Raw genomic sequence first — 27,628 nt, forward strand, 5'->3', positions numbered from 1 at the left:
GTCTTAGACTTTTGTTTGTTGAGAGTTTTTAAATCACAGTTTCAATTTCATTACTTGTGATTGGTCTGTTCATCATTTCTGTTTCTTCTGGTTCAGTCTTGTGAGACTGTACTTTTCTAAAGAAATTGTCCATTTTTTCTAGGTTGTCAATTGTATTGGTATACAGTTGCTTGTAGTAGTCTCTTATGATCCTTTGTATTTCTGAGGTATCAATTGTAACTTCTCCTTTTTCATTTCTAATTTTATTGATTTTAACCCTCTCTCTTTTTTTCTTAATGAGTCTGGCTAAAAGTTTATCGATTTTGTTTATCCTTTCAGAGAACCAGCTTTTAGTTTCATTGATCCTTTCTGATGTTTTCTTCATCTTTGTTTCATTTATTTCTGCTCTGATCTTTATGATTTCTTTCCTTCTACTAACTTTGGGTTTGTTTGTTCTTTCTCTGGTTACTCTAGGTGTAAGTTTAGGTTATTTGAGATTTTTCTTGTTTTCTGAGGTAAGATTGTATTGCTATAAACTTCACTCTTAGAACTGCTTTTGCTGTGTCCCATAGGTTTTGAATCGTGGTGTTTTTGTTGTTAAATTTTGTCTCTAGGTATTTTTAAAATTTCCTCTTTGATTTCTTCAGTGATCCATTGATTGTTTAGTAACATATTGTTTAGCCACCAAGTGTTTGTGTTTTTTACAGGTTTTTTTTTTTCTTGTAGTTAATTTCTGATCTCATAGCATTGTGGTCAGAAAAGATGATATGATTTAAACTTTCTTAAATTTACTGAGGCTCTCTTTGTGGCCCACCATGTGATCAATCCTGGAGAATGTTCCATGTGCACTTGAAAAGAATGTGTATTCTGCTGTTTTTGGATGGAATGTCCGTAAATATCAATGAAGTCCGTCTGGTCTAATGTGTTATTGAAGGCCTGTGTTTCCTTATTGATTTTTCTGTCTGGATGGTCTGTCCATTGATGAAAGTGGGTGTTAAAGTCCCCCACTATTATTGTGTTACTGTCCGTTTCTCCTTTTATGGCTGTTAGTGTTTGTTTTATATACTGAGGGACTCTTATGTTGGGTGCGTATATAATTACAAGTGTTATATTTTCTTGTATTGATTCCTTGATCACTATGTAGTGTCCTTCCTTGTCTCTTAGTCTGTTTTTTTGGGTTTTTTTTTTTTGTGGTACGTGGACCTCTCACTGTTGTGGCCTCTCCCGTTGCGGAGCACAGGCTCCGGACGCGCAGGCTCAGCGGCCATGGCTCACGGGCCCAGCCTCTCCGCAGCATGTGGGATCTTCCCAGACCAGGGCACGAACCCGTGTCCCCTGCATTGGCAGGCGGACTCTCAACCACTGCGCCACCAGAGAAGCCCATCTTAGTCTGTATTTTAAAGTCTATTTTGTCTGCTATGAGTATTGCTACTCCAGCTTTCTTTTGATTTCCATTTGCCTGGAATATCTTTTTCCATCCCCTCACTTTAAGTGTGTATGTGTCCCTAGGTCTGAAGAAGGTCTTTTGTAAATAGCATATATACAGGTCTGTGTTAGTATCCATTCAGCCAGTCTATGTCTTTTGATTGGAGCATCTAGTCCATTTACATTTAAGGTAATTATCAATATGTATATTTCTATTGCCCTTTTCTTAATTGCTTTGGGTTTGTTTTTTGGCCATTATCTCCTTGATAGGAGGTGTGACTGATGTTGTGGTGGCCAGGCCTGCACTGGCCTCCCCTTTGCTCTGTGGTCGTCACTGCCCTGTCAGAGTTGTTGGAGTAGAGGCCCCCAGATGTGTTTCTTGGCTGTGTTTCTGATCTGCAGTGGGAGGTAGGTGGGATTGGAGCACTCCCACAGGGAGGGAAGCCACTGAGTATATCTCCTCTGGAGCTGTTCACCTGTGGGTGTGCTCTGTTGTGTCACCTTTCACCCGTTGTGCGAGCTCTCAGATTACACTGTTGTTGGCACTGCTCTTGGCCACACCTTAACCATGGGTGTGCCAGCAGTTGGCCCTGGTGTCTCTCGGACATTGTTTTCACCAGGCCATCAGCATAGATCCACTGAAGTCAGGTCCTGGGATGGCAGTGATCATGGATCTGGACCCACTGTGGGAGCAGCCCAGACTCTGGTCTGGCCCAACCCCTGTGTGTGTATGCCCACACAGTCTACAGCTGCTAAAGCTAGACCCATCTTGGCTGCGGGAGCACTCGCTGTCTGTTCAGATGTTCTGTAGGCGCTCAGTTTACAAAGCTGGTCACGGTGGTGTCAATTTGCAGTTTTGCAGCTGGTTATGTGGGGATCTTTCTTTTTAGGTGTTCAAGGTCCTCTGCTAGTGTTCAGCTGGTGTTCTGTGAGAATTGTTCCGTTTATAGTTGTATTCTTGATGCATTTGTGGGGAGAGATGAACTCCACGTCCTCCTACTCCTCTGCCATCTTGACTCCTGATTGTTTGTTTTCTCTATAGTTTTGTCTTTTCCAAAATGTCCTGTAAGTGTAATCAGACAATGTATAGTCCTTTTCACTTGGCATAGTGATGAGCTTTATGCATGTTGCTGTGTCTATCAGTAATTTTTTCTTTTTTATTGCTGAGTTAAATTCCGTGGTATGGATGTTCCACAGTTTGTTTTATCCATTCCCTAGTTGACTTGGATTGTTTGTAGGTTTGGAAATAAAACTGCTAATTGCAAGTTTTGTGTGAACATAATTCATTTCACTTGGGTAACACCTAGGAGCAGGGTTGCTGGATCATGTGCTAAGTGTATGTTTAACTTTATAAGAAACTGCCAAATTGTTTTCCACAGTGGCTATACCATTTTGCATTTCTATTAACAGTTTATGAAAGGGCCAGTTGCTCCACATCCATGTCAGCACTTGGTATTGTCAGGTTTTTAAAAAGCCATTCTGCTAGGTAGATAGTTACATCTCGTAGTTTTAATTTGCGTTTCCCTAATGACTGTGGATGTCGAAAATGTTTTCATGTGCTCATCTGCCATCCATTTATCTTTGGTGAAGTGTTTGCTCACCTCTTTTGCCTGTTTTTTAATTGGGTTATTTGTGTTTATTGTTGAGCTTTTGAGAGTTTTTTTATATATTCTGGTTATAGGTCTTTTATCAGATAAATGATGTGCAGGTATTTTCTTCTTGTCTATTGGCTTTTCATTCCCTTAAGAGTCTTTTTTGAAGAGTAGAAGTTCTTGATTTTAATTGTCTAATTTATACATTTAAAAAATCTGTATCATGCTTGGTGTTTTATCTAAGAATTCTTTGCATAACCCAAGGTTACAAAGATTTTCTCCAGTTTTCTTCTAGAAGTGTTATTGTTTTAGGTATTATATTTAGGTCTGATCCATTTTGAGATAGTTTTTGTAAATGGTGCAAGGTATGTGCATGTCTTATGCCCCAACCAATTTAATCATAAGAGATTTAGGGAAATGATGTTGTTTATGGAGAAAATGATATGAAACAACCCCCTTCGTAGTGGGTTGCAGGAATGTTTTCCTTTGTGTAAAGGGTCTCCTTACACAGATGCAAGATAGTACACCCTACGAATTCTGCCATCCTTGCTATCAAAATTGCTTTCAGAACACTTAATGAGGAAAATGCAGTAGTGCACAGGAATTTCTTTTGTACTGCTCCTTAGGGCTTTAAATGAAACATGTTTCCAGGTGAAATACACACTAGTATTCCTGGAATAAGAAACATTTCCTGAAGCTTTATCAAAATCAGCTTTTGAATAAATTGGCCTTAAAGAGAATCTCAAATTTCTTTTCTTTCATAAACTAATAGATGATAAATATGTTCCTTCTGGCTGGGTGGTGGTATTTTTTAATCGAAGAAGAATGAATTTAGATATCCTTGAGATACAGAAAACCTTTGATTAAAACATTTTTACCCAATTTTAAAATTTTCTTCCTTTTTTTTTTTTTCCGAGCTAGTTGATGCTGCTTATCAATTAGTCATATTTGTTAAGGACCTCTGAGTATGTAAGACTCTATTCTTGGTGCTGGAGTGGAACAGGGTGAGAAAGACAGATGCCAAAGAGATCCAGGGTCTGCCATGAGAATTAACTGCCTGTAGGAAGGAGGTTAAGATCTACACACGAGTTGCTATTATGAAGTAGGAAGAGTCGCATCTCATAAGAGAGGAACAAAATGGGCTGGGCCTTGCACAAAGCATGTTCTGCAGGCCAGAGCACGGGGAGCTTGTTAGAAATGCAGAATCTCAGGCCTCTGTTGTGGGTTTTGTTTTGTTTTTTTTTAAAAATTTTATTGAGGTGTAATTGACCTATAGCACTGTATTAGTTTGAAGGCATCCAGTGTAATGATTCAATATTTGTAGGATTCCCTTTCTTTTTAAGAGTAAATAATATTCCATTGTATGTGTTTATGACATCTTGTTTAGCCATTCATCTGTTGATGGACACTTGGGTTGCCTCTACTTTGTGGCTTTTGGGAACAGCGCTACCGTGAACAAGGGAAGGGTTATTTTAAATTTAAAGTTTTTTTCTTTTAATTTTATTAACACTTCAGTGTCCAGTACTATCGCTAGCAGACACTAGTTAGATGCCCCGTCAGTAACATTTGAAATTACAGCTTTTAAATTTCTTTGGTGTTCCACTTAGCACCGTGAGTTCTTCTGTGCGCCTTCCCTGAATGAGTTTGAGATCCAGCCTGTAGATGTTTGGTCCTTACATTAGAAGCTGACATTTTATAACTGGGAGCTTCCTCACCAAGACTCAGATTCCTCACTTCTCTGGGGAGGTTCAAGGTTGGGCACACTGAGCCCCGTGCCTTTGTAGCTTTGGTCTGCTGGGGTGCGGGAGTGACTGCCATTCCTGGACTCATGTTGGCACTGTCCAGTGCAGCCTTACCCTGAGCTGCTGCCTTCACTGCCCACCTGCTTGGCCCCAAGTCCTGTTGAATGTGCTTTCTTTGTTCCCGAGATGAGCCCGAAGGTAGTTTGCAAGGCTTGTAAGTGAAATCTGCAATCCTTTCTGAAAGAGGTGCTGTGAATATGACTACTGTGTATGTAGATGCTCAGAAATTCTGCGTGAAGATCTTTAATTCCTTTTGGATAGGAATGTCACAGAGTGTACCTTTTGACCCCGTGCACCTTTCCTAGGAAACTACACCTTCCCTGAGAAAATGACTACAAGGTCAGATGTAGTCATTTTCATACAAAGATTTATTGATGACCTGCTTTAGGCCAGGCCCGTGTTAGGTGCCAAGGACTCCATTCTAGTGTCTGTGTCCTGGTCGAGGAATTGAATCTTGGGCCCCACTTGACCTTTGATGGTACTCACGTTGTTATCCCAACAAGGACAGACTGAATAGATATATCCAGTGTGTGTGAAAGGAATGGAAGAAATCTGTGTATTGTAAAAAAAAAAATAGTTATGAATAATAAGTCTTTTCACTTTCAGAAGAGAATTTTCTTGACTTCTTTCTGGTTACCTAGATAGCATTTATCCTAATATTGTGCAAGCTTGACTACTGTAAGTATAATCCACTGATTGGGAATATTTTATATTTTCTTTTCAGTTATTTGCTTTATTTTTTTGGTTTGTTTTGGTAGGTCTTACAATTGGCGTTGTAGTCAAATGGAACATAAGCTTTGCGGGAAAATGTCTGTTGTAGTCTGTCTAGACTACATAGCTACAGAGTGGATCACTGACGAATGAAACAGGGAAGTGACAAATCCTTGGGCCTAAAGTGTTGATACATTGTTTACCTGGTCTCACATTAGAAGGCTGTCCCTATGAATCCTCTTTTATCAGGTCCTTTCCGTCCCTCGCATGCAAATCTTGCCTTCTTCGTTGCATCTGTTAAACAGCTTGTTGCATTGAAGACACTTGAATATTTTACAGAGACTTTTGCTAAATCCTGGGACTTATGACTGTCTGAAATGCTTCTCTTAATGCCTTTTGAAGTTGGGCAGCAAGAAACAGAGCCCTGCATGCCCCAAGAATGTGTAGTGGTTTTTGCTTTTTTGAAAGTTCATTGCTTCCTTCTGTCCCTAATGGGTAATTGCAGCCTCTTCCTACTGGCACCTCTGGAGCAGATACAGAAGTAAGAAGGAGGAATTAGGCAGACACAGGCTCACTGCAGTGGCAGTTGTGACAGTGGCCCCAGGGCTAATGCAGTTGACCGTGGAAGCAATTGATTTATATCAACAGCCTCTCCATTCCTTATATGTGCTTCCAGTAGATCATTACATTGGGTGCTTCTTCCTCTTTAATTCTCTATGGTAAAAGAAGCTTCTGGGCCAGCAGGGTTTTTGGATTCATAGAATGGTGGTAAGTCAAAAAGCGCCACTTCAGGGGCTGAACTTGATGATTGTTATGTAAAGTCTAATGTACTTACACTTTCATAAATGTCATCTATGTTTCTCCAGTAAGAGTATTTTCTTGGTGTGTTGTTTCTGTTGGCTAAACAACAGTGGAAGCTGTCTTTGAAAAGACAAGCATGCCAAATACTGTTAAATTAAAACTCTTCCTTCTTTAAGAGGTATATTTTTCTCCCAAGAATCATCTCAGATTTAGGCTTTGTTTAGGAGCTTCTTCTTAGCATAAATGTTATAGTATTTTTTCTGTTGTTAATGGAGCTCTAATTCTGTAAGTGTCTGCCTGTTTGTCTCTTGAAGTGATTTCATTAGATGGTTTGTAATTAACTCTCTGACGTCATTCATCTTGTATTCAGCGTCTGGATTTGTGTACTCTAGAAACCAAATGTTAAACTTCCTTTGGTTGAACCACTAGCTTTCTAATCATTTTTAAACAAGAAGCATTAAAATCATGCTAAAAATGAGTAGATTAGGGATTAGTGATCTCTCAAATGAACCTGACTGTAAAATTAATTCCATGCACAGAAAAAAAGAATCCGAAGAATTTAAGTAACTTCTGAATACACAACTCTGTGTGTAATAGTGTAGCCATTATTTAAAGGGGGGTCTGGGGAACCCTGAAACCCCTTCAGGGTTCCATGAGGACAAAGTTATTGTCATAACAATATTAAGACATTACTGGAGGAGGGGCTGGAAAAGATGTTAAGACATTATTTGCGTGTTTTTGCTGTGTTGATATTTGCACTGATGTGCAAAAGCAAAGGCAGAGAAAACTGCTTGTCCTCAGCATGAATCAAGGCAGTGGCATCCAACTGTGCTAGTGGTCATTTCATTCTTCACCTCCGTGCACCAATTTTAAAAGAAAATGTGTTGCACATAGTATGTCTTACTGCAGCAGTAAAAGTTATTAAACTCTGGACCCTTGAGGGCCTCTCTTTTATATACCCCATGATGACATGGGAAGTACACATAAAGCATCTTTGTATCTCCAAGTGCAACCATGGTCTCGTTATCTCAGGGAAACGATCCAGTGCCTGGCAGGACTGTGTTCGGAGCACAGCAAGAACCCGAAGAAATCGCGGGCTGGGTGGTCGTTGGCAGTGGTGTTGGTAGTGGTATTGGCGTGTGGTCTGAAACGGTTTTGTGCGAACTGTGGCTAGAGCACATGGGCAGGTGTATGAGAAGTACTGGGAATTGGGGTTTTCGCTGCAGGGAAGGGAGATACTAACATCGTGTTGAGGGAGATGAAGAAGAATCCTGTCTTGTTGGGTTTGAATTCAAGACGTCAAAATGAACTCAGATGTAAGATGCTAAAACACCTTTGTTCTGTGCAGGCAAAGCAATGATACTTTACTAGCGAGGCGCACACCTAGATCTCAGAGCTTGATTTCCAAATGCCAGGGCTCCTTGGAGAAGTGGCTCGTTGGGGGTCTGGGGCCAGTACATGGCTAGCTGGGCACGCCTGTTGTGTTGGAAAACAAAGAGGTGCTCAGAGGCTATTAGGATTGTGTCAGAAGGACACAGAAGCTGGCTTGAAGGAGCTGCCAGTAGCCAATTTTGGGACAATCTGAGTATCCGAAAGAATGATGATAGAGTAATGGGTTAAAACACATTAACTTAAAACAATCCATGAAACTACCTGGGAGGGAGAGTAGGGAGAGAAGGAAAGAGGGAGAGAGAGGGATAGACCGCAAGAGAGAGAATATTACATTACAGGAGAATGCACCTAACATACGAAGGAGGAATAGTATTTGAAAATCACTGTTTTGTAACCCCTAACGTGGTGATTGATTCAGGCGAGGGGTATCAATGGATACCGAAACTGTTGAGTGAAATGCTATCAGGGAGAAGGATAGTCATAGAATCTCAAATATCATCCTAGTTATTACTTAATAAGCACAAAGGGGTAAAGATACTTTTGCTAAGAAGAAATCTGGCAGATCCCACTTTAACTTGGTGATCAAACAGCATCACCACTAAAGACACAACCAGATGTTACATGCAATGTGTAGCAGGAACGCGGCACTGCCCACGAAGGAGTCTGGCCCAAGAAAAGTACACTTGAGTCTGACTGAGACTCTAGGTTTAAGTACCAAATTACAGGAAATCCAGAGGGACGGAGGAGTCTGTTAAATACCATCTTGGGGCTGCAAAAGTCAAAAAGCAAACCTCTAGGTTCTGGCAAACTCTACAGTCAGATGACCCAGTGTCTTCAAAAATCAGTTGTGAGAAAAAAGTTAAACACGAAGGCGACGCGAGAAAGGACTTGAGACGCAATGACCAATGTATGGGCCTTATTTGGATCCTGATACAAATACGCTGGGGGTTGAAAAACAAGAATAGTAACTGTGGACACAGACTGTATATTTGCTGGTAACGCAGGGTGAAATGATACTGTGTCTACAATTGCTTTAAAATAATTTGGAAGGAGGGCAGTTGGGTTGGGATACAGATGAAACAAGACTAGCCATGGACAGGTAATTGCTAGGGTGTCCACCTGTGTGTTCATGATAGTATTCCATCTATTTAGGAATGTATTTGAAAGTTTTATAATTAAATTAAAAATACTGCTAATTAATAGGGAATAGCTTGACATTTTGTGCCTCTTTATGCAATGCATTGAGAAGTACATGTCATCTGTATAGAATTGTTGCCAATAATATCTGAGTCTGTCAGGAAACAATCACATAAGCTCAGAATGTGTGACATTCTACAAGGCAGTTTTCTTGGGTTGTCTACAGAATGTCAGTGTTATGAAAAGCAACAAAAAATAATGTCATAAAAAAACAATCAGGTCTTCCCTGGTGGCGCAGTGGTTGAGAGTCCGCCTGCCGATGCAGGGGACACGGGTTCATGCCCTGGTCCGGGAAGATCCCACGTGCAGCGGAGCGGCTGGGCCCGTGAGCCATGGCCGCTGAGCCTGCGCGTCCGGAGCCTGTGCTCCGCAACGGGAGAGGCCGCAACAGTGAGAGGCCCACGTACCACAAAAAAAAAGTTATGAAAGACATTTTGGGCACAATGCAGACATTTGAATATGAATTGAATATATCATAATACATATATTGAATATATCATAATACATGATATTATTGAATTAATATTAATTATTTTAGGTATGATGATGGTTATGCGGTTCTTCAGGAGAATGTCCTTATTCTTAGGAGATGTGTATGGAAGTATTTTAGGGTGAATTGTATGGTGTCTGCAAATTACTTGAAACATACATGGATTAGGTTGCTGCATTTTAAATCACTATTTTCCTAGGTTAGAAACATTCAAATATCAGCAGATGCCTGAGATTCCATCTAACATTTGTTGAAAGATAGAGAAACAAGCAAATGGGGGGCTCTAGGTGAAGCATATACAAATGTTTGCACTATTCTTTCATCTTTCTATGTGTTTGAACTTTTTCGAAATAGTTAAGAACAGACAGGTAGCGTACAAAAATGAACTCTCAGGGCTTCCCTGGTGGCGCAGTGGTTGAGAGTCCACCTGCCGATGCAGGGGACATGGGTTTGTGCCCTGGTCCGGGAAGATTCCACCTGCTGCGGAGCGGCTGGGCCCGTGAGCCATGGCCGCTGAGCCTGCGCGTCCGGAGCCTGTGCTCCGCAACGGGAGGGGCCACAACAGTGAGAGGCCCATGTATCGCAAAAAAAAAAAAAATGAACTCGCAGCAAATACATATTTGTTAGATTAAGTGTGCTGACAATATTCTCTCTGGCAATAATTGCCTGTAATAGTGTTTAATAGAATTAATTCTAAACTAAGATTGATTCAGAATACAGAAAAGAAAGCTTTATTTCATTGTATGAACTTTCATGTGACAAAGAACAGAAAAAGAATTATAGGTGGAGATTAAGAAAAGAGTTTAGTGATGTCTTAAGGAATTTTTTTTTTTTTTTTAACGTGGATGACATTTAAAGACAGATCCACTGTAGGAGAAAACTTTCTTATTTTTTGTCAAGAGATCAAAAATGGCTTTTATCTAGGCATGGCCTCAACACTCCTTGTAATATAGGATATACCTCTAGAATTTGAAAAAGAAAACTCTTATCCTCTTCCACCCCTTCCCTGGTTGCCATGAGGTGTCAAATTGAGGCACATTTTGCTCAGGGTTATTGGGGTCTTGTGAGCAACCATGGCAGATTGATAAAGTCATGAGATGGTAATTCCTACTCCTCTACAAAATTTCCCTAAGTGATTATAACAGCCCCTGATATTATCCTCCTTTTTCAATCCAAACAGATCCCTAAAGAAGTGGCTGACATCTTTAACGCCCCCAGTGATGATGAAGAGTTTGTCGGTTTCCAAGATGATGTTCCCATGGAAACCCTGTCATCAGAGGAGAGCTGCGATAGTTTTGACTCACTGGAGTCAGGGAAGCAGGTATGGGTGCCTCCTTTCAAGGCAGGCGTATCCGTCTGGAAGCTTGGATCTTGGTTCGGATTTTTTTTTTTTTTTGCAGTACTTGGGCCTCTCACTGTTGTGGCCTCTCCCGTTGCGGAGCACAGGCTCCGGACACGCAGGCTCAGCGGCCATGGTTCACGGGCCCAGCCACTCCGCAGCACGTGGGATCTTCCCGGACCGGGGCACAGACCCGCGTCCCCTGCATCGGCAGGCGGACTCCCAACCACTGCGCCACGAGGGAAGCCCCAGATATTCTTTTACTTGAACATGGTCTGAGATTGGTGGTATCAGTTAATTGTCGAGCATCTTATTTTATTAGTGTTACACCTTCATGTTTCAAGCACCTGGTGAGGGTACCTCGCTCAGTTTTGCTGTTTAAATCCTTTCTATGTGTAATAATTTTTTTTTTTCAGTAAAGGGGACCTCACATGATCAAATCTGTTTTCTTTGCCACCTCGGGGCTGCAGCCTGTGGCCAGGCTGTATTTGGAGCGCTCCCACACAGCTGGCGGGGGAGGGCTGATCCCCCAGCGATAGTGTAGGAGTGTGTGGTTACCATGAGACACATGGCCTCTGTGCTTCTGCGGTGAGGCTGTCCGCACCTCACTCGTGGGATGGCTGGCGAGAGCATTGTTCTTTCTTTAATTCCTTTGATCTGTGGCAGACACAAGTTGCAGTTCTCAGAGAGGTAGATTCCTGGAGGTTTATGTGGTGATTTGGCAGGAGCATGGCCAGAGTATCCAGGCTTCCGGGGCATTTTTTTCTGAGTTCATTTGTGGCACTCAGAATTCCTCATTCTCCCTCGACCGTGGCCTCTCCTAAAAGGCTGTGAGTTAGACCCACCTAGCTTCCGCTGGGCAAGTAGAGGAAGGCAGGCAGTTAGTTATGTAAGTGAAGCCCCGGCTTGATGGCAGTGTGTGTGGTCCTCACCTTATCCGATGCCTCTGCAGCATTTGACCCCCACCCCTCGCCAGCCACCTGCTTCCACTCACCTTGGTCTCTTTCTCTTACGCCTTTTGTTCTTGGTTGTCATCCCTTCTACTTCCTGTCCCCATCTGTGGATGTTCTCCAAGATGTTATCTTCAGACCTTTCCACTTAATGATCTCAGTGCCTGGCCTGGTCTCAGCCGTTGCCTCCTGGTTCTTTGTGGTTTGGCTCCTCCCTCCAGCCCCAGATGTATTTCTGACAGCCACTTGGATCCGTCATCATCGTTCAAGGGAGGTCGGAAACTCACCATTTTCCCTCCCTGGTTGTCTGTCTTCCCCGTTTTTGTCTCCAACTTTGGAGCTCTTGACACCTCCTGTTTCCTCACCCATCTCCTCAAGTCCCTTGCAGGAGTTGATGAATCTTCTGCCATGTTCCTCACCTCCATCCCTTCCCGTCTCTTCCCTTCTCAGCTACCGTGGTTCTCATAGTCCTTACTGCAGGCGTGGAACTGAGCTCTGGTCACCATCCTCCCCTGTTGGGAAATCGCCAGTCCCTCCATTCGAATGTGGCCAGGCAGTGAGCGGCAGCCTGTTGGGTCCACCGTGAGTGGCCCTCTGCGTGGCGCGGGACGTTGTGTGAAGCGCCAGCACGAGCCTGGCGGGCAGCAGGCCTTCAGGAGCGGAGCGGCCGCTCTTGCTGCTGTGACGACTGCCCCTTCTCCTGTGCCCTCACACCTGCCCCCAGTCCACCCCCGCTCCCGAGTCTGACCCCAGCATGCATTGCGTGGCCCATGACAACATGCTTTTCATGCAGAGTGCCCTTAATTCACTATCTCCCTGGGAAGGTGAAGGCGCTGTCATTATTCCTGTTTCACAGGTGATGAAACTGAAGTGTGGGGAGGTGAAGTGACTTGGTCTGAGGCCTCACATCTGAGAAGTGGCCGAGCTGGGATGTTCCTAATCTAGGAGCCCCACTTCTCAGCCTCGTGCCTGGCATGGCTCTTTCCTGCGGGCTTTGCAGCAGTAGATCAGAGACCGCATCCATCCCCCCCGCATGCACTGTTCTGCCCCCTGTGCACAGTGGTCCAGGCTCTTCATCCTGCCTCTGTGCGCTCTCAGCATCTTTCTAGCCTCTAGCCCAGTTTAGATGCAGATCAAATGCTTCTGCTTCCATGAAGTCTTACTGGATTTTCTTTCTTTCTGTGCGCCATGTTGCATGTGTCTCCCTTACAACACTGATCCTCGCCATGGTGACCTATGGACTTGTCCAGCTCCCTTACTAAATGACAAGCTCCTTGATGGAAGGGGCCTCATACTTGAACGGTGCTTTCCAACTTCCCCGGCTTGGGCTGCTTTCTTGGGTTGTCCCTTCCCTCTTGTTTCATACATCCAGTGCCCATGGGCGAAGGATCACCCATGGGGCGGAACTGAGGTGGGATACTTGTCTGACTGGTTCAGCCACCATGACTTCCAGTCTGTTTCTTCACATCGCATGAGCTTCAAAATAAAAAAAGTCACCACTCTGTTAGCTTCTCTTCTGATCCGTTATTTGCTTATGTTCTTGATCACGGTAGATGCAGGTCACCAAAGCCCACAACATACTGTCTAGTAGTGATTTTAAAGCATAACGGCCAGATTTCGGAGAACAAAGAGTGGTGTGAGGGTTGTAACCAGGGACACAGGAGACTGTGGAGTGGATGTTCGCTTTGTTACAGACCCCCATTAAAGATGGTTTTTACACCCTGTGAAATCAGGAGAATAAAAGCATGGGCCTTGGTTTAGGGCTGCAGCTGAGTTGTTTTCTCTATCAGACCTGGCCACCAAAGATACTGATCTCTCCCAGGCTGACCGCTGCCTGTGACACCAGCTCAAAGCACAGAAGGAGCCAGAGGACTGGCAGGTTGGAACCTGCTGTTCCAAGGCATGACCTGTTCGGGCTCCAGCCAGGGACTTTGGGTAGATGATGAAGTGTGCACATGGGCCCCACTGCCCTGCAGCAGCCTGCAGGGGCTGGCCCAGGGCTCTTGAGCCAGATGTTTCCTGTCCCCGGAGGTGGTGGGTTTCCTTGGGAGCCAACCGCGCACCATTCTTCCTTCATGACAGACCCTGGCCTGCTGCTTCCCCACCTGGACCCCACACACTCCGGATCCATTTTAACCCGCCGAGAGAAGCCGCGTGGACTTGTACGTAGTGTAGTGTGCGCAGCAGTGCCGGCGCTGGTCTCCCTGAAGCACAATTTGAATTTCACTTTAAAGAAACTTCCCTTTTGTGTGTGAATTTTTTTTTTTTTTAAGCAGCTGCACCACAGCTATCAACAAAGGGACGAAGTAATTTACATCTGAGCACAGTCACTCCAATTACCCATAATAATTCACAGGAGACATTTTTAAGCTTAAAAAAATGCCGGATATAGGCATTTCTTTCTCTTTCTCCCGGGAAGTTTTTCCACTCGTCTGTTATGTCTGTTTTTCTCCAGAGACTGATTATCCGAGCTCGAAGAAGTATATAATTAAAGTCAGGGAAAAGGCAGGCAGGGAGATAAAGATTCTCCAGCCGCATGTGCTGTCATGAGGGGTCATACCCCTGCATCAGGGATAGGAGGGGAGACGTCAGAGGCAGCAGGGGACATGGACTCCAGGCCTGGCTGCCAGCTTGGAGGAGGCTGGGATGTGGGTCTCCGTTCTGTACTGCCATCCTTGCTTTCCCCCTCCTGTCTTTTAAGCATGCCATTTATTTTTATGAGTTCAAAAGAAAGAAAAAGTCATTACTGGAACATGTCCTTTCTGAGTCAGCCGTGTAACATCTTTCCTCGGGCTCACTTGCTACCTGCCAGCAGTGGCTGGTTCTCACCTCCTGTGGGAGACGGACTCCCTGGGGTGGGAGGGTTGGAGCTTTTCCTTTGGTGCCCTGTGGTAGCGGGCGATGGAGCCACTGCGTTCTCCTGGGCAGTGGGCGGGGCGGGGTGTGGAAGCCTCCAACCCTGTCCTGCCTGGAGGCGTGCTGTCTGTGAACCAGGCATCTCCCCTGGGAGGAGCCGGCTTGGGATGGCTGTTGGAAAGGAAAGCCAGCGTCCGTGGAGGAGCCAGGGCCAGGTCTTCTCCTCCATGTGTTTTCTGTTCTGTGTGAACGCAGACGCTCCTGATGGCCCGCCCTGGCGGGAGAAACTGAATTCCGTCAGCCCTTACCGGGCACACCAGCTGATGGAGGCTGCGGCCATTCTGGCTTTTTGAAATTGTTCAACTTGTGGGTCTGACTTTCTGCAAGCTATGGAAAATATGTATATATACGTATGTTTTTATTGTGGTAAAACCTACATAAAATTTACCATTTTAACCATTTTTAAGTGCGGTAAGTCCCGGTGTCCTGCCTGCAAGACACTGAGAGGCGTTATTCACAGCGTCTCGAGGCCTTCACCGTTATCTGTTTCCAGAATGTTTTCATCGTCTCACACAGAAACTCTGTCCCCATTACACAGTAACTGCCCTTGTCCCCAGCCCCTGCCAGCCTCTGTTCTTCTTTCTTTCTCCATGACATACGTGTGTTTTTAATTTAGCAGGATGTGCGTTTCCATTCCAAAAACTTCACAGAAGAGCTAAGAAGAATTTTTAGAGAGGACACTGACTCAGAGACGGAAGATTTTGAAGGATTTACGCAGAGTGATCTGAATGTTAACAGTAACCCGGAAGTAATGGTAATAATTATCAACATGAGGGAGGGTGGGTTGTAATATTTTTAGTCCTGGTTCCGAATTATATTGTTACTTGTAAGAAGTCACTTTACACATGAAAAGGTTTTACTTTTCCTTACATGTTCATCTTATAAGCCAGTTAACAAAGTATAAAGATTTTACTATTTTTTACGTGTTCATCTTACAAGCCAGCTAACAAAATATAAAGATTTTACTTTTTCTTATGTGTCCATCTTCTAAGCCAGTTAGCTAAATGTAAACTTGGCTATTCTAAGGCGAATTCCTGACCCACCAGTCCATTATTCTCTTAGAGAAAATCCAGTTGTCTTCCCTGGGTGCCTTTGGAGTCTGGGGGGATGTGTCCCAGGCATCCCTTATTATCCTTATCAGAGAATTTATTTCAGACTTTTTTTTTTTTGCAGTACACAGGGCTCTCACTGTTGTGGCCTCTCTCGTTGTGGAGCACAGGCTCCGGACGCGCAGGCTCAGCGGCCGTGGCTCATGGGCCCAGCCGCTCTGCGGCATGTGGGATCTTCCCAGTCCGGGGCACGAACCCGCATCCCCTGCATCGGCAGGCGGACTCTCAAACACTGCGCCACCAGGGAAGCCCTTCAGACCTCTTTGAACCTCTTTTGTCTGAAAAGAGGAGGGTCTGAGAGTAACGAGTTCCTGAAAGTTGTTTTCTGTTGTGCGCCAAGTAATGTTCTTAGGTTTGGAGTTAATTTGGCAAAAATTTAGCTGTGGTACAAACTTAGAGTTTTTTCTGTGCATTCTTGATTTGGATCACGACCTGCTTTTTAATGATAAAGATGACCTGGGCTTGTCTGATTCCTAAGGGAAGTCTGCCCTCAGCCCTTTGCCATCAAGAGACTTGTTGGTTGATCTCTTTTTATTCCATGTGTTTAGTAGGCCAGTTGACTGCCGACCAGTATTTGAATCTCAGAGTAACTTTGAAGAACAGCCTTTGGATTTTTTTTAGGCATAAAAATGTTTTTTACTAACTGAAAAATAGCATACATTTATCTCAGAAAATCAGTACACCACTTCCTTCTTTGGTATCAAGATAAGGGATAGAGAGAGAGGTTAAGCCTCATTACGTTCAGAAGCTCCCAGAGAAGCACTCCTGGCGTGGAACCTCTGTAGGTGTTTAAATAAGCTGTAACCAGTAGGGTTGCTTTGTCCTTCACCTTTTCCTGGGGGGGGCTTAAAGCCTGAAAGCCTTAATGGTAGGCTGCCTTGCTCGATGGTGATTTTTTTCTGTGAATAGCAACACAGACCTGTGCCAACCTATCGGCCTCAGCCCCCCGCCCTTTGGCTTTCTTTACAGAAGTTATTTGCATGGCAGTTCATGTGTCCTGGCCAGCAAGGCTCCACTTTCTTGTCAGCAAGACACTGAGATCCTTCCAAACCCTGATGGGTATCATCTACTCTTAGTGACTTGTTTATCTTCTCTTCTTTAGCTAAGTAATGTTGGGATATTCAAAAGAATTTGTGTTTCCAGCATGGGAGAGTGAATTACCCCCAGCACCTTTTTTTTTGTTTTCTTCCAAGTCTGTACATTTAGGGAATGAATCGTCACATGTTACGTTGATTCTGATACAACTCATAGCTCAGGGCAGGTCCACCTGTGCATTTATTTTGAAATTCAGTGAGAAAGCAAGCCTTGTTGCCTCCTCACCCAACCTCCTGCCCACCCTAGTGAGTAGTGGTGAGACCACCTTTTTGGCAATAGGGTATGACTCTACTTTGGTGTCTAGTGGTCTCCTAGCCAGGCGTGAAACTGCCGCAGCCGTGGTGCTGGCTCTCAGGTCAGAGTCTCCACTGGTGACTCTTTCCATACCTCAGTCCTTTGTAGTATGCTACTCCACGTCCTTGGTAAAGAGACGTGGGTTAGACGGCGATTATGATAAATGAATAAAGCCAGTCAGGGGAGAGAATTCCTCTGAAGTTCTCCAACAGTGTCTTCTAAAATAGATCCCTCTGCAGCCCACTATTTGGAATTCCAAAGCTACTAATGTGGAGAGTTCAGGATATTAAAACAAATAGAGGGGCTTCCCTGGTGGCGCAGTGGTTGAGAGTCCGCCTGCCGATGCAGGGGACGCGGGTTCGTGCCCCGGTCCGGGAAGATCCCACATGCCACGGAGCGGCTGGGCCCGTGAGCCATGGCCGCTGAGCCTGCGCGTCCGGAGCCTGTGCTCCGCAACGGGAGAGGCCACAACAGTGAGAGGCCCGCGTACCGCAAAAAACAAAACAAAACAAATAAATAACTCCGTACAGTACAGTCTTATTTCTCTGCTTGGCTTTTTGTGCATTGATACATACACCAAGGTTTGGAAGTTGTCTGCTTTTTTTCCCCCTCCCGCTGCTTTATTTTTAACTTGAGTCCAGCTGGAATTTGGGGCGGGGGTGGTCACCGAGGAAGAAGCAGAGTCATTAACTGAATCCCAGGCGGCTCCTGGTGCTGTTCTCAGCTCTCCTCACAACCTGAGTCCCTGACAGAGGTGCCCAGGCTACACTGTCCAGCCTGTGGTCAAGGAAAGATGCCAGGCGATGACCTTGATCCCAATATTTAAACCCACCTCTGCTGTTGCTAAGAGTCCTTTGCATCTGAGATGTCACCTTGCTGTTGCCTTCCATTCTTACTGTGTTCTCACGTGTGAAACCAAGTTATGTTTTAATGCTGGAGACCTATGCCGAGTGGAGACTGAAAATTGAGGCTGAGAATTGCTTGAGCTGACTGAACAGGTGCCTGCAGCCACCTGCAGAGCTGTCTGCCTGATTTCACCCCATGGCGCTGCGGGTTACAGAAAGGGGAGGAGGCTTCCCTTGAGTGAGGACCCAGTGTATCCTGGGGATGAGGTTCCGCCACTGACCCCGATGGCAGGTCATCTGCCTGCTCCTTGGTCACTTCGCTAAAATGAAGTCAGCTCTCCTGTCCCTCTTACTCATGAGTTCTGTTCCAGCTAGTTAGGGCAGAATGGTATTTTATTTTTCACTCAGCACTCCGTTTTTATCTGAGGATACCTCTGATGTCATGCACACCCTTTTCTTTGACTGTTTCCATATTCCTGGGCTCCAGGTGTGCCAGCTTGGCTGGTCCGCTGGGAGGAGCCCACCTCGTCAGCGTTTGGCTTCCAGCCTGATGCTCTGAACAGAACACGGTCTGCCGGTGGGTGTGGCTGGTCCAGAGCGCGCGTAGTAGCCTGCTTTTTGATTTTGTTCATCTACAAACTACTTGCGCATTTAACTGAAGAGTTCAGAGGGAACTACCGATAGGAAGGGAGAGCTTTCAACTATTCATTGTTTTCCTAAAATACTGTCAGTGGTTTTAAGTGTGTCTTTCTGAAGGTTTGTTTATAGGCACTGTCTTTGTTATTGCTCTCATTTCATTAGCTCGTGGAGTCAGAGCTGAGTGATGATGGTAAAGCATCTTTCATGGGTGAGGAAGAGGAAGATGATGAAGAAGAAAAGACTTCACCTAGAAGCAGCCAGCCGAGAAGAAGCAGTATTGGTCTTCGAGTAGCCTTTCAGTTCCCCACCAAGAAACCGGCAAAAAATGCCGGTAAGAACAGTCCTCCTGAGCCGTTGTTTTCTGGCTCGTGCATACAGGACAGTAAGAATGGAATTCTTGGAAGAAAGACAAGCTGCAGACAGAGGAAGGAAAGGGAAGATTCTGCCTCTGAGTCTGAGGACGACTCCAGGGACGAGAGCCAGGAGAGCTCAGATGCCCTGCTGAAAAGGACCATGAACATCAAGGAGAACAAAGCCATGGTAAGGCCGCGCGGCCCGAGACCGCCACTGCTGGGGCTCCCAGGGCTGCGTCCCCACAGCTGCTGCTGTTTTGGCTTCTGTCAGGAAGTGTGCTCTGAGCATTGTGGGTTCCTTCTCTTTTCCTGGACCCCAAGCGGTTAGCACCTGATTAGCTTTGGTTTGGGAACAGCAACTCCTGGGACCATTTTTAGCCCCCTCCACAGTGCCATGGACTAAACGCCATTTACTGTGGATCAAGTTATGTTGCAAATATGCAGTGGTATTTTACAGAGATGAGAGGGCCTGTTCCCAGCAGAAAGAAGCAATGTGTAAACGTGGGTGTCACGAAGCCCACTTAGGAGTTGCTTTGTGCAGGTCAGGCAGGCAGCTTTCAACCTAGATGCTGTAGTGTCAAGATACCAGCTAAAGGAATGAAAGGGGTCTAGGTATTAAAAGGAACTGAGCAGTTTTGAATCACTTTAAAATGTTTTCACCAGAATAATTAATGGAACAAGGTGAAATCTTTGTGTATTTGGTTTTTCTATATGTGGTCAGTAACTGTGGTTTCCTTCATAATTTTATACATACAGAATTTAAAAAAATAATTCTTACCAATCATCATCACTTAGTATTTTGGTATATTTTCTTCTTTAATATTTTCTTTTTAAAAAGCATAATTTAATGTTACTGTATATGCAGTCTTATTATATGTCTATTAAGTTGCTTAAGAAAATATAAAGCCTATTTTGGGGTATAATTTATCCAGAGACATATTTGTGCTCAGCTAAGAGAAATTTTTAGTGTCGTATCTCTCTGCATCTTTAAAATAAGACCTATGTTCATGATTTTAGGATTTATGGGTGACACCCATACCTCTGTGTAAGTCTAAAACTAAAAGGAATCCTAATTAAATTGTATGATTGGCACATTAATGCCTGTTATTTGGTGTTCTTAGGTGTTTATTTGGGAATATTTTCATAAATTATTTTTATTGATAAGAAATTAACCAACTTAAAGAATCAGTGTTTCAGAGCTCTGAATAACTGCCAGAATGATCTAGTTGGGCCTTTTCTGTTGTGAACATGATGAAACTTGATTCAGGTGGGCAGAATGATAGGTTCCAGGCTCACACTGCGAATTAGTAGCCCAGTCAGGATTCTAACCTCATGCTCCAGGCCTTGGACCTTCCAGGACAGTTTTCATTGTGTCTTCTCCTGCTACCTAAGGAATGGGCATAGATTTTATTCCTCTCATGCTATCAGCATCTCACCTGCACAGATAAAAATCTTTACATGTGAGGTTAAAAAAATAACAACTGCTGAGATCTTATTACAAGTTTCTCATAGCTGCAAACTGGAAGACTTGTGATAACATGTTAGATGAAGTAGACGTGGCAATATTTATGCACGATCCTTTCTTTCTTCTGAACTTCAGCTTGCTCAGTTATTGGCGGAATTGAACTCAATGCCAGATTTCTTCCCGGTCCGAACCCCGAACTCAGCTTCTGTAAGTGGATCTCCTTATATGTATTGATTCCAGTACTCATGCACACAGTCGGTTGCTAGATGGCTTTCATTTCAGAAAGCAGTCAGTTGTGTGTGTCTGTGCTCTCACCTGCAGAAGAAGAAAGCAGTGAGGCGGGCCTTCTCAGAGGGACAGATCCCACGGCGCACCAACCCGGCCCGGAGCGCACGGCCTCCTGAGAAGTTCGCCCTGGAGAACTTCACCGTGTCGGCCGCCAAGTTTGCAGAAGAGTTTTACAGTTTCAGAAGAAGGAAGACAACAAGCGGGGTATTTTCTGACTATAATGAATCAATGCTTCTTTGTCTAAGCCAGCGGTCCTCGCACATGAGCGTTCATCATAGCCCTCTGGGGCTCGGTGAGAGCGCTGAGGTTCTGACTCGGTAGGTCTGCAGCAGCTGAGAAGTTGCATGTCAGCCAAGTTCCCAGATGCTGTGGGTACTCCTGGGACCGCACTCGGAAAAGAGCCCTGGGCCTAAGCTTGCGCTTGGTCTAAGCTGTAGGCCATGAAGCGGGTCCTTCCTCTAAACCGAGCAATGGTTAGGACCCCAGCTTCCTCTCCAGTGGAGGCTGATAATGGCTGCAGGTGGCTTCGTGGTTTTGCTTGTGGGCAAGTACAGTGATGTCTCTGGTCTTCCTGTTTAGGAATGGGGAGTTTGGAGTGCTTTCAGTCTAGAGCAAGACACTTTGGACCCTTCCTATTTGTGGCTTTGGCTGTTCAGTGTGGGTCACTTCCCTGGCCTCACAGAGCTTGCAGCAGGTGACCGTTCACTGGTCAGGGAAACCCCGAGCTTCTGGTTTATCGTTCTGGGTCACCTTGCTGTCAGGGAAGCTCAGCACTAAGGATAGGAGCTCAGCAAATGACTAAAATGTGTGAATGATTTCAGGGAAATAGAAGAGGGACATAGTTAACATTCATGGTCCTAGAGCCCTGAGGAGTTTAAAACTTCTATAACTTTTTTTTAACCGCCCAAACCATCTAATGCTCAGTTCTGCTTTGGCTCGTTCTGCAGGGGAGATGCCAGGGATATCGACGACGTCGCTGTGTATCTTCTTTTCGGCCAGTGGAGGACATCACTGAAGAGGACTTGGAGAATGTGGCCATAACTGTTCGAGATAAAATCTATGATAAAGTTCTGGTAAAGTATATCTGATGAATAATTCACATGATCGTGACTTATACTGGGAGTCCCAGGCACTGGTATTTGAAATCCTGCCTTGTTTTAAACTGTATCTGGGCTTACGCACTTGTGCCGTCTCCCCAGGGCGCAGAGGTGGGCTCCGAGTTGGAGCAGCTGTAACCGGGAAAGGGGAGACGGCTCAGTGCAGTAATTCTAATCAGGAGACGGGTCTCTGGGGGATGCATATTATCTGTGGGGGGAGGCAGGGGTGTAGTCTGGAAAAGCATAGTTGTAATTGTTATATTTTAACTAGTTTTTATGTTTTAAACGTTGAAAAAAATACTACGCTTTTATAACCAACAGAAATATATTTCTAATATACTCTTAACACATATTGAAAACGTATGTATAATATATATTTTATATAACCAATAGAAACTAAAGTTGATCGAATATCTTTGGTAGGTAGGAAATGTGTTAAATTTTTTTAAAATGGTAATGTAGAGGATGGCTTTGTGTTGTTTTGCACCCTTTTTAGATAATGGGACAGTGTCTTAAATACTATTAAAAGGTTTTCAATTTAATTGCCAATGTTTTTAAAACCAGGAGATTTTATCCTGAACATAACTGGATCGCTAGGAACTGGGTTGGAGCCGTGTGATGCTGCCCAGGGCTTATCATCATTCAGTCACCTCTCACCCCTGTGGGCTCTTGGTCTCTCCCATCATTTCTGTCCAGCTGATCATTTCATTTCTTCCAGGCTCCCTGCTCAGTCTCATCTGCCCTCAGAGGCTTCTCTGGCCCCAGAACTAAAAGTGCTTACAGGCTGCCAGAGAGTGCCAGTGTTTGTACCAGAGAAACAGCACTGCTCGATTCTCGGGGAGAGGCAGGGCTGCTTCATGCACTTAGGATGTTCGTGTGGCCTCGTGGGCCTCCCCCTCCAAATCCCATGTTCACCACTCACTGCCTTCCGCCTCAGGGTAACACTTGCCACCAGTGTCGGCAGAAGACCATTGACACTAAGACGGTGTGTCGGAACCAGAGCTGCGGCGGGGTGCGAGGACAGTTCTGTGGACCTTGCCTGCGGAACCGCTACGGGGAGGACGTGAGATCGGCGCTGCTGGACCCGGTAGGCACAGTGCTCGCCTCGGCCTGAGTTGTATCGGTGAGGGGAGCGAGCTGAGGATGGGGCTCCTGGGCCCTCTGTCGGGTACCTGTAGCTGCAGAGCTCTGGGTTTTGTAGACCCCCTCACCACCCTCCTTTTCATTCTGCTTCTTGAGACTGGCAGCAATGAAAAGTAGAGTTTCGTGCCCTACAGATAGGACCAGAGAAGAGAGTGCCATTTCGCTTTCCAGGGTCAGAGGCAAGCTTTCTTAGAGTTAGGGTTTGTACAGGCCAGCCTGTGTCCCTTTCCACCAGCAGCGTCCTTTACCTTGGATTTGCTGGGGCCAGGCCCAGGGGGTGGGTATACCACGGTGTAGGGTGCTTTCTGTGCGCACCTGCACTGCTCTGAGATTTCACGTCTGTTAATGCAGTTTATTTCAGTTGTTATTCTTTTAGCCTCCCAACACCTTGGTTCTCTCTGTAAAATGAGATGATACATAGTATGATGGTTAGTGTGCCCTTGAACCTGGGCAGTGTGGCTCCAGAGTCTATGCTCTTAACCACTGCAAGACCTCTTATGCAGCAGTCATGGGGGTAAATAGACTGTCCCTAGTTTGCAGGTGAATGTAAACTGCTACTCAGGTTGAGTGATTTGAGAAACCCTATGCTCTCAGAAGCAGGGCCGACCTCCTGGGCATGTGACCTGTGAAGTGGTAAGGGGCCCTGCACTTGCTCTGATACCTGAAATTCTCCAAAACGTTTTGAACATGTTTACTAATTATGCACCTGGTCCTGTTTAAAACCAACACGTTTCAGTGTTTCTGCATTGCGTGATCTGGGGTGATCAACCTTTCTGGACCTTTTTGAAACATGCGAGGGGAAGGAGACATTAGTACATGTCACAGGGTGAAGGATTATCTGAAGCGTCTCACGTGATTAAAGATTGGTGGAGAGGCTGAGTGATCCAGGCTCAATCAGAAGCTCGTCTTGCGGGGAGAGCCTGTTGATAACGGGAACATTTCTGCTGCCATTGCTTCCCTAGGGTTGGGTGTGTCCTCCCTGCCGGGGCATCTGCAATTGCAGTTACTGTCGGAAGCGTGATGGTCGCTGTGCCACAGGCATCCTCATTCATCTGGCCAAGTTTTACGGTTATAATAACGTTAAGGAATATCTGGAGAGGTAAGCCTCACAAATCAAAAACAGAGGTTGTAATTCCAGGTGCAGCAGGGGAGACCCTCTAGGCAGGTACGGGGTTGCCTTGTTTCCGTCTGATTCTTAGAAACCACGTCGAGTGCCAGTCATCCTGTGTCTGTTTGCATTGGGCAAGCTCGGGACTGGTGTTTTCCCTATCGGGAAGTTCCCTCCTTTGCTAGAATTTCCCCCTGATTGCCTCAAACAGTAAAAGAGTCTACAAGGCAGGCTGAGGCAAAGCTGCAAAGGCCTGAGGCAGCGCTAAGGAGAGGGGAGGCTTGGGCCATGTGCGCTCGGACGAGGAGGCTGCGTGTAGGGATGCGGGAGGCAGGCGAGTGGCCCTGGGGGCCGGCCCACACCGCTGTGCGTGCGTGAGGAGTCAGGCCTGAGCTGGTGATGGGAGAGCCGGTTCGGGCTTGGTACTCCAGGGGATGGTTGAGCCTCTAACCTAGGATGCCACTGTGCTTTCGCCTCCATCCCACTAATGCTTCCCATTTTTTCTCAGTTTACAAAAGCAGCTGGTAAAAGACAACTAAGAGAAGCACCAGCCAGCTCACCATGGAGGACTCCGACAAGACATGCCACTTGTGCCTAAGATTTCTTATGGTTGTGTTTGTATACAGAAATTCTTTGTAGATCTAAATACTATTTTTTTTTAAAGATTGTTTATATACGTTAAAAGATTTCTCAGGAAGACGAGAGAGGAATCGACATACATGTATACACAGGCCTGTTTATAGATTGAATTGTTAAGCATCTGCAGCTGATTTTAAAAACCCATAGTTTAAATGGGGTAGAGGAAACATTGTGTAAGCAGCTCTTGCCTTTGTTGCCTTGATCTTTTACCTCCCAAACCAGTCCCTGAAGGCCAGCTTGGGACAGGGGTTATATCCCCTTTAAGTTTACCTTATCACAAGTGACCACAGTTCAAACCACATAGTTTAAGCTGCTCTGGGTCATTGGAAATTTCTATTGAAACTGTTCCCCTAAATTACAAGGTGCAATTACCTGTAGATCTTGAGTTTTATTTTTGTTAACACTTGAACAAAAAGTGGACTGTCAGTCACATTCCGGACACTGGAGGGCTGCTGGCCAGCAGAAGCGGCTGCCTGGGGCCAGTGGCTTCTATAGTTTAAAAGAATATAAAGGCTAATACTTTTGAGAGGTTTTTGTTTATCTACAAGAACTAGGCTCCCACGTGTATGGACCAGGAGACTTCCACCATATTGTTTTGGAGGTTCAGTGGAACGTTGCTGAAAATGTGATCTATACTGTACTCTTGTGTGTTGCAGGAACGGGGAGGCCAGGGTACTGGGGAGAGCTACAAATGAACAGATTCTCAGTAGGGTTCCCGTCTTTTTATCTACATTTGCTTCTTTTTGTCCCCCTTCTCTACTTTTCAGAGATGGTGTTTGTTTAAAAACAACGAATGCACATTTTAAGTTAGTTACTTAAAAGGTACATAAGCTGGACTCTGTTTTATGCCTCTCAGTAGAATAAATGACCGTGCAGGAACAAGGACATCTCCGCGGTGCTCCGGTGGGAGGAATAGAAGCCCCTCTGCAAGGGCTGTTGTTATGCCTCCAGCAGGAGGGCCACGCCTGCCAGGACCCATTTGGCCGCCTTTTCTTTGCTCTTCAACCTGAAGGTCCAGACACAGTTGGGGCCCCTTGTTTTGGTTTTGTACACAGGGCACTCGTAGGTGTGTTTGGTTTCCTGTCTGTCCGCTGGTATGGCTTTTGCAAAGATGACTGGCATTGCAGACCTTAACTCCTTGAGGTAGGCGTCCACGATGGCTCCTGACTGGCTGTCCCATCTGGCACCTACAGCATAAACCCAAGGGTTACAACCGTGCTGTATGTTGGTACTGAGCCTCTATTTGTTGTAGGCAATAAACGTTCCGGTTTTGTCACTTCATTCCTCGTCAGTGGCTTCCTTAGCGAGCTGGCCTGTGACTGAGATGGGAAGGAGATGAAGGTACTTGCTGCCCAGGGGCCACGCATACACTGTAAGCAGAGACTCTTGCTCCTGTGCTAATGCCTGAACTCTCTCCTGTGAACAGTAAACTAAATGATTTGAATTTAAAAGGTGTAAAACTTACTTACATGAAAACAGATTCCGTGAGAGAGAATCCAGATGCAGTAAAGCAAACCAGTTTGTCCTTCCTTTAAACAAGTGAAGCTGCATGCTTATGGACAGTATAAGACGTGTCCAATTCACCACATTCCCTCCCCACTGCACCTTTTTTTCTTCGTCTAAGTTCAGGTCACTTGTTGTTTATACCACCTACCCCGCCTTTAAAGCACGGGCCACAAGTGTTCAGATGGTGAAAGTAAAAAAGGAGCATCTTGGCAGAGACTTGGAAAGCATTTCTCCAAGTGCCCTTTAAGGTAAGAGGAAGTGTTCTACAAGATAAGATAAATGCATGGGTGAATAAATTTGGAAAATACTGCCTATTCTACCCCTTTGCCCAGAGAGTCACAATATGCATTGGCATCTTACAGGCTTAGAGAAACCTGGTATTCTACCACAAGAGTGAAGTTAACTGTTTTCTAAAAAGGAGAAGAAAGATTTTTGCGCTGATGATTAAAAAGCAAAGTAAATTCAGTGTCTATGTCTTTACGTGACAGCCATGGCCTTAAAATGTGGCTCACATTGGACACACATCCTATCTACCTTAGCATTTAAATTGTTTGAAAGCCGGAAACGAGGTAAATAACCACCAGTGTGAGTGCTGAGAAATGGAATAAACAAAGGACAAATACCAACTGGAAGCTGAGTGAGAAAGGTTCTAACTGTGATAGCCCTCCATGCACTCTTTGGGACACCTTACCTTCCATGAGGAGCCCGTGGAGGTATGCGCCTTCCCTGGGGGGGTGCCCATAATCCTCCTTCGTTTTCTTGGTAACCTCAACAGTCAAGCACATTTTATCCAGTGGCCACTCGTTTTTTCGAGCCGTGGTTTGCATGATTGCTTTGGGAGGAGGACGGACAGGAATGGGGTAGGATAAAGCCACAGACAGAAGGGTCCCGGGAGCCACCCGTATAAGCTGAGCATCTCCCTGAGTGAGGCGTGCTGTGGTCCCACAGGGTGTTCTTGGGCGCTGCACTAGAGCAGGGGTGGGAAACGAAGGCCTGCAGGACCACCTCCCTGCTTTGGTGGATGGAGTGTTACTGGAACGGCTATACCCATCTGGCTTATGCTCTGCCGTGCCAGAGTGGAACCGATGTGAGAGACCGGCAGCCTGTGATGGAAAACATTTACCGGGGTGGACCCCATCCCACCTCTCTTGGCTGCTCCTGTCCTGCCTGGCATTTTGTTTCCTCTGTAGTGGCCAGGGCAGGGGGAGTGGCTGGGGTTCTTCTAGGGGCGTGACTGTCAGCATCAGGGGCTGCCCTGCCCCAGCCCTTACCAGTTAAGAAGGACTGAGGGTTGAAGAAGCCAGAAAGCCACACCACAGCCGGAAGGGCGAGATCTTGTGTCCAGGTATCCAGTTCCCGACATCGCAAGAGGAGGTCATTAAACCTGGTGAGTAGAAGGTAAGAAGAAATAGACTTGCTTTTTGGTAATAAAGTTTTTCAGTAAGATTAGAGT

At 45.4% G+C, this 27,628-nt stretch overlaps 2 protein-coding genes across 4 annotated transcripts in view; one reads left to right on the forward strand and one right to left on the reverse strand.

Moving 5' to 3' along the window:
* Positions 1-25,595, forward strand: part of CDCA7L (cell division cycle associated 7 like) — a 52,163-nt gene extending 26,568 nt beyond the window's left edge. Inside the window, exons 2-10 of one of the 2 annotated variants that reach the window (XM_082632324.1) lie at positions 10,570-10,710; positions 15,211-15,348; positions 18,739-19,116; positions 20,530-20,601; positions 20,716-20,886; positions 21,630-21,755; positions 22,717-22,866; positions 23,885-24,021; positions 24,539-25,594. In XM_082632324.1, the coding sequence (XP_082488450.1) occupies positions 10,570-10,710; positions 15,211-15,348; positions 18,739-19,116; positions 20,530-20,601; positions 20,716-20,886; positions 21,630-21,755; positions 22,717-22,866; positions 23,885-24,021; positions 24,539-24,569 (1,344 nt within the window). In that variant the 3' untranslated portion in view covers positions 24,570-25,594. Of the gene's footprint in view, positions 1-10,569; positions 10,711-15,210; positions 15,349-18,738; positions 19,117-20,529; positions 20,602-20,715; positions 20,887-21,629; positions 21,756-22,716; positions 22,867-23,884; positions 24,022-24,538 lie in introns of both variants that reach the window. The other variant, XM_082632323.1, reaches the window with a different exon arrangement.
* Positions 25,596-25,608: 13 nt separating this feature from the next.
* DNAH11 (dynein axonemal heavy chain 11) overlaps positions 25,609-27,628 on the reverse strand; it is a gene marked incomplete at its 3' end in the record, with an annotated part of 310,916 nt that continues 308,896 nt past the window's right edge. For both annotated transcript variants that reach the window (XM_082632325.1, XM_082632326.1), the window contains exons 80-82: positions 27,447-27,559; positions 26,867-27,007; positions 25,609-25,856 (exon numbers count right to left, since the gene is read on the reverse strand). In XM_082632325.1, coding sequence (XP_082488451.1) covers positions 25,609-25,856; positions 26,867-27,007; positions 27,447-27,559 — 502 coding nt within the window. The remainder of the gene's footprint in view (positions 25,857-26,866; positions 27,008-27,446; positions 27,560-27,628) is intronic.

Source organism: Mesoplodon mirus (genome assembly GCF_964341445.2).
Source record: "Mesoplodon mirus genome assembly, chromosome: 9".
Taxonomy (NCBI): Eukaryota; Metazoa; Chordata; class Mammalia; order Artiodactyla; family Ziphiidae; genus Mesoplodon; species Mesoplodon mirus.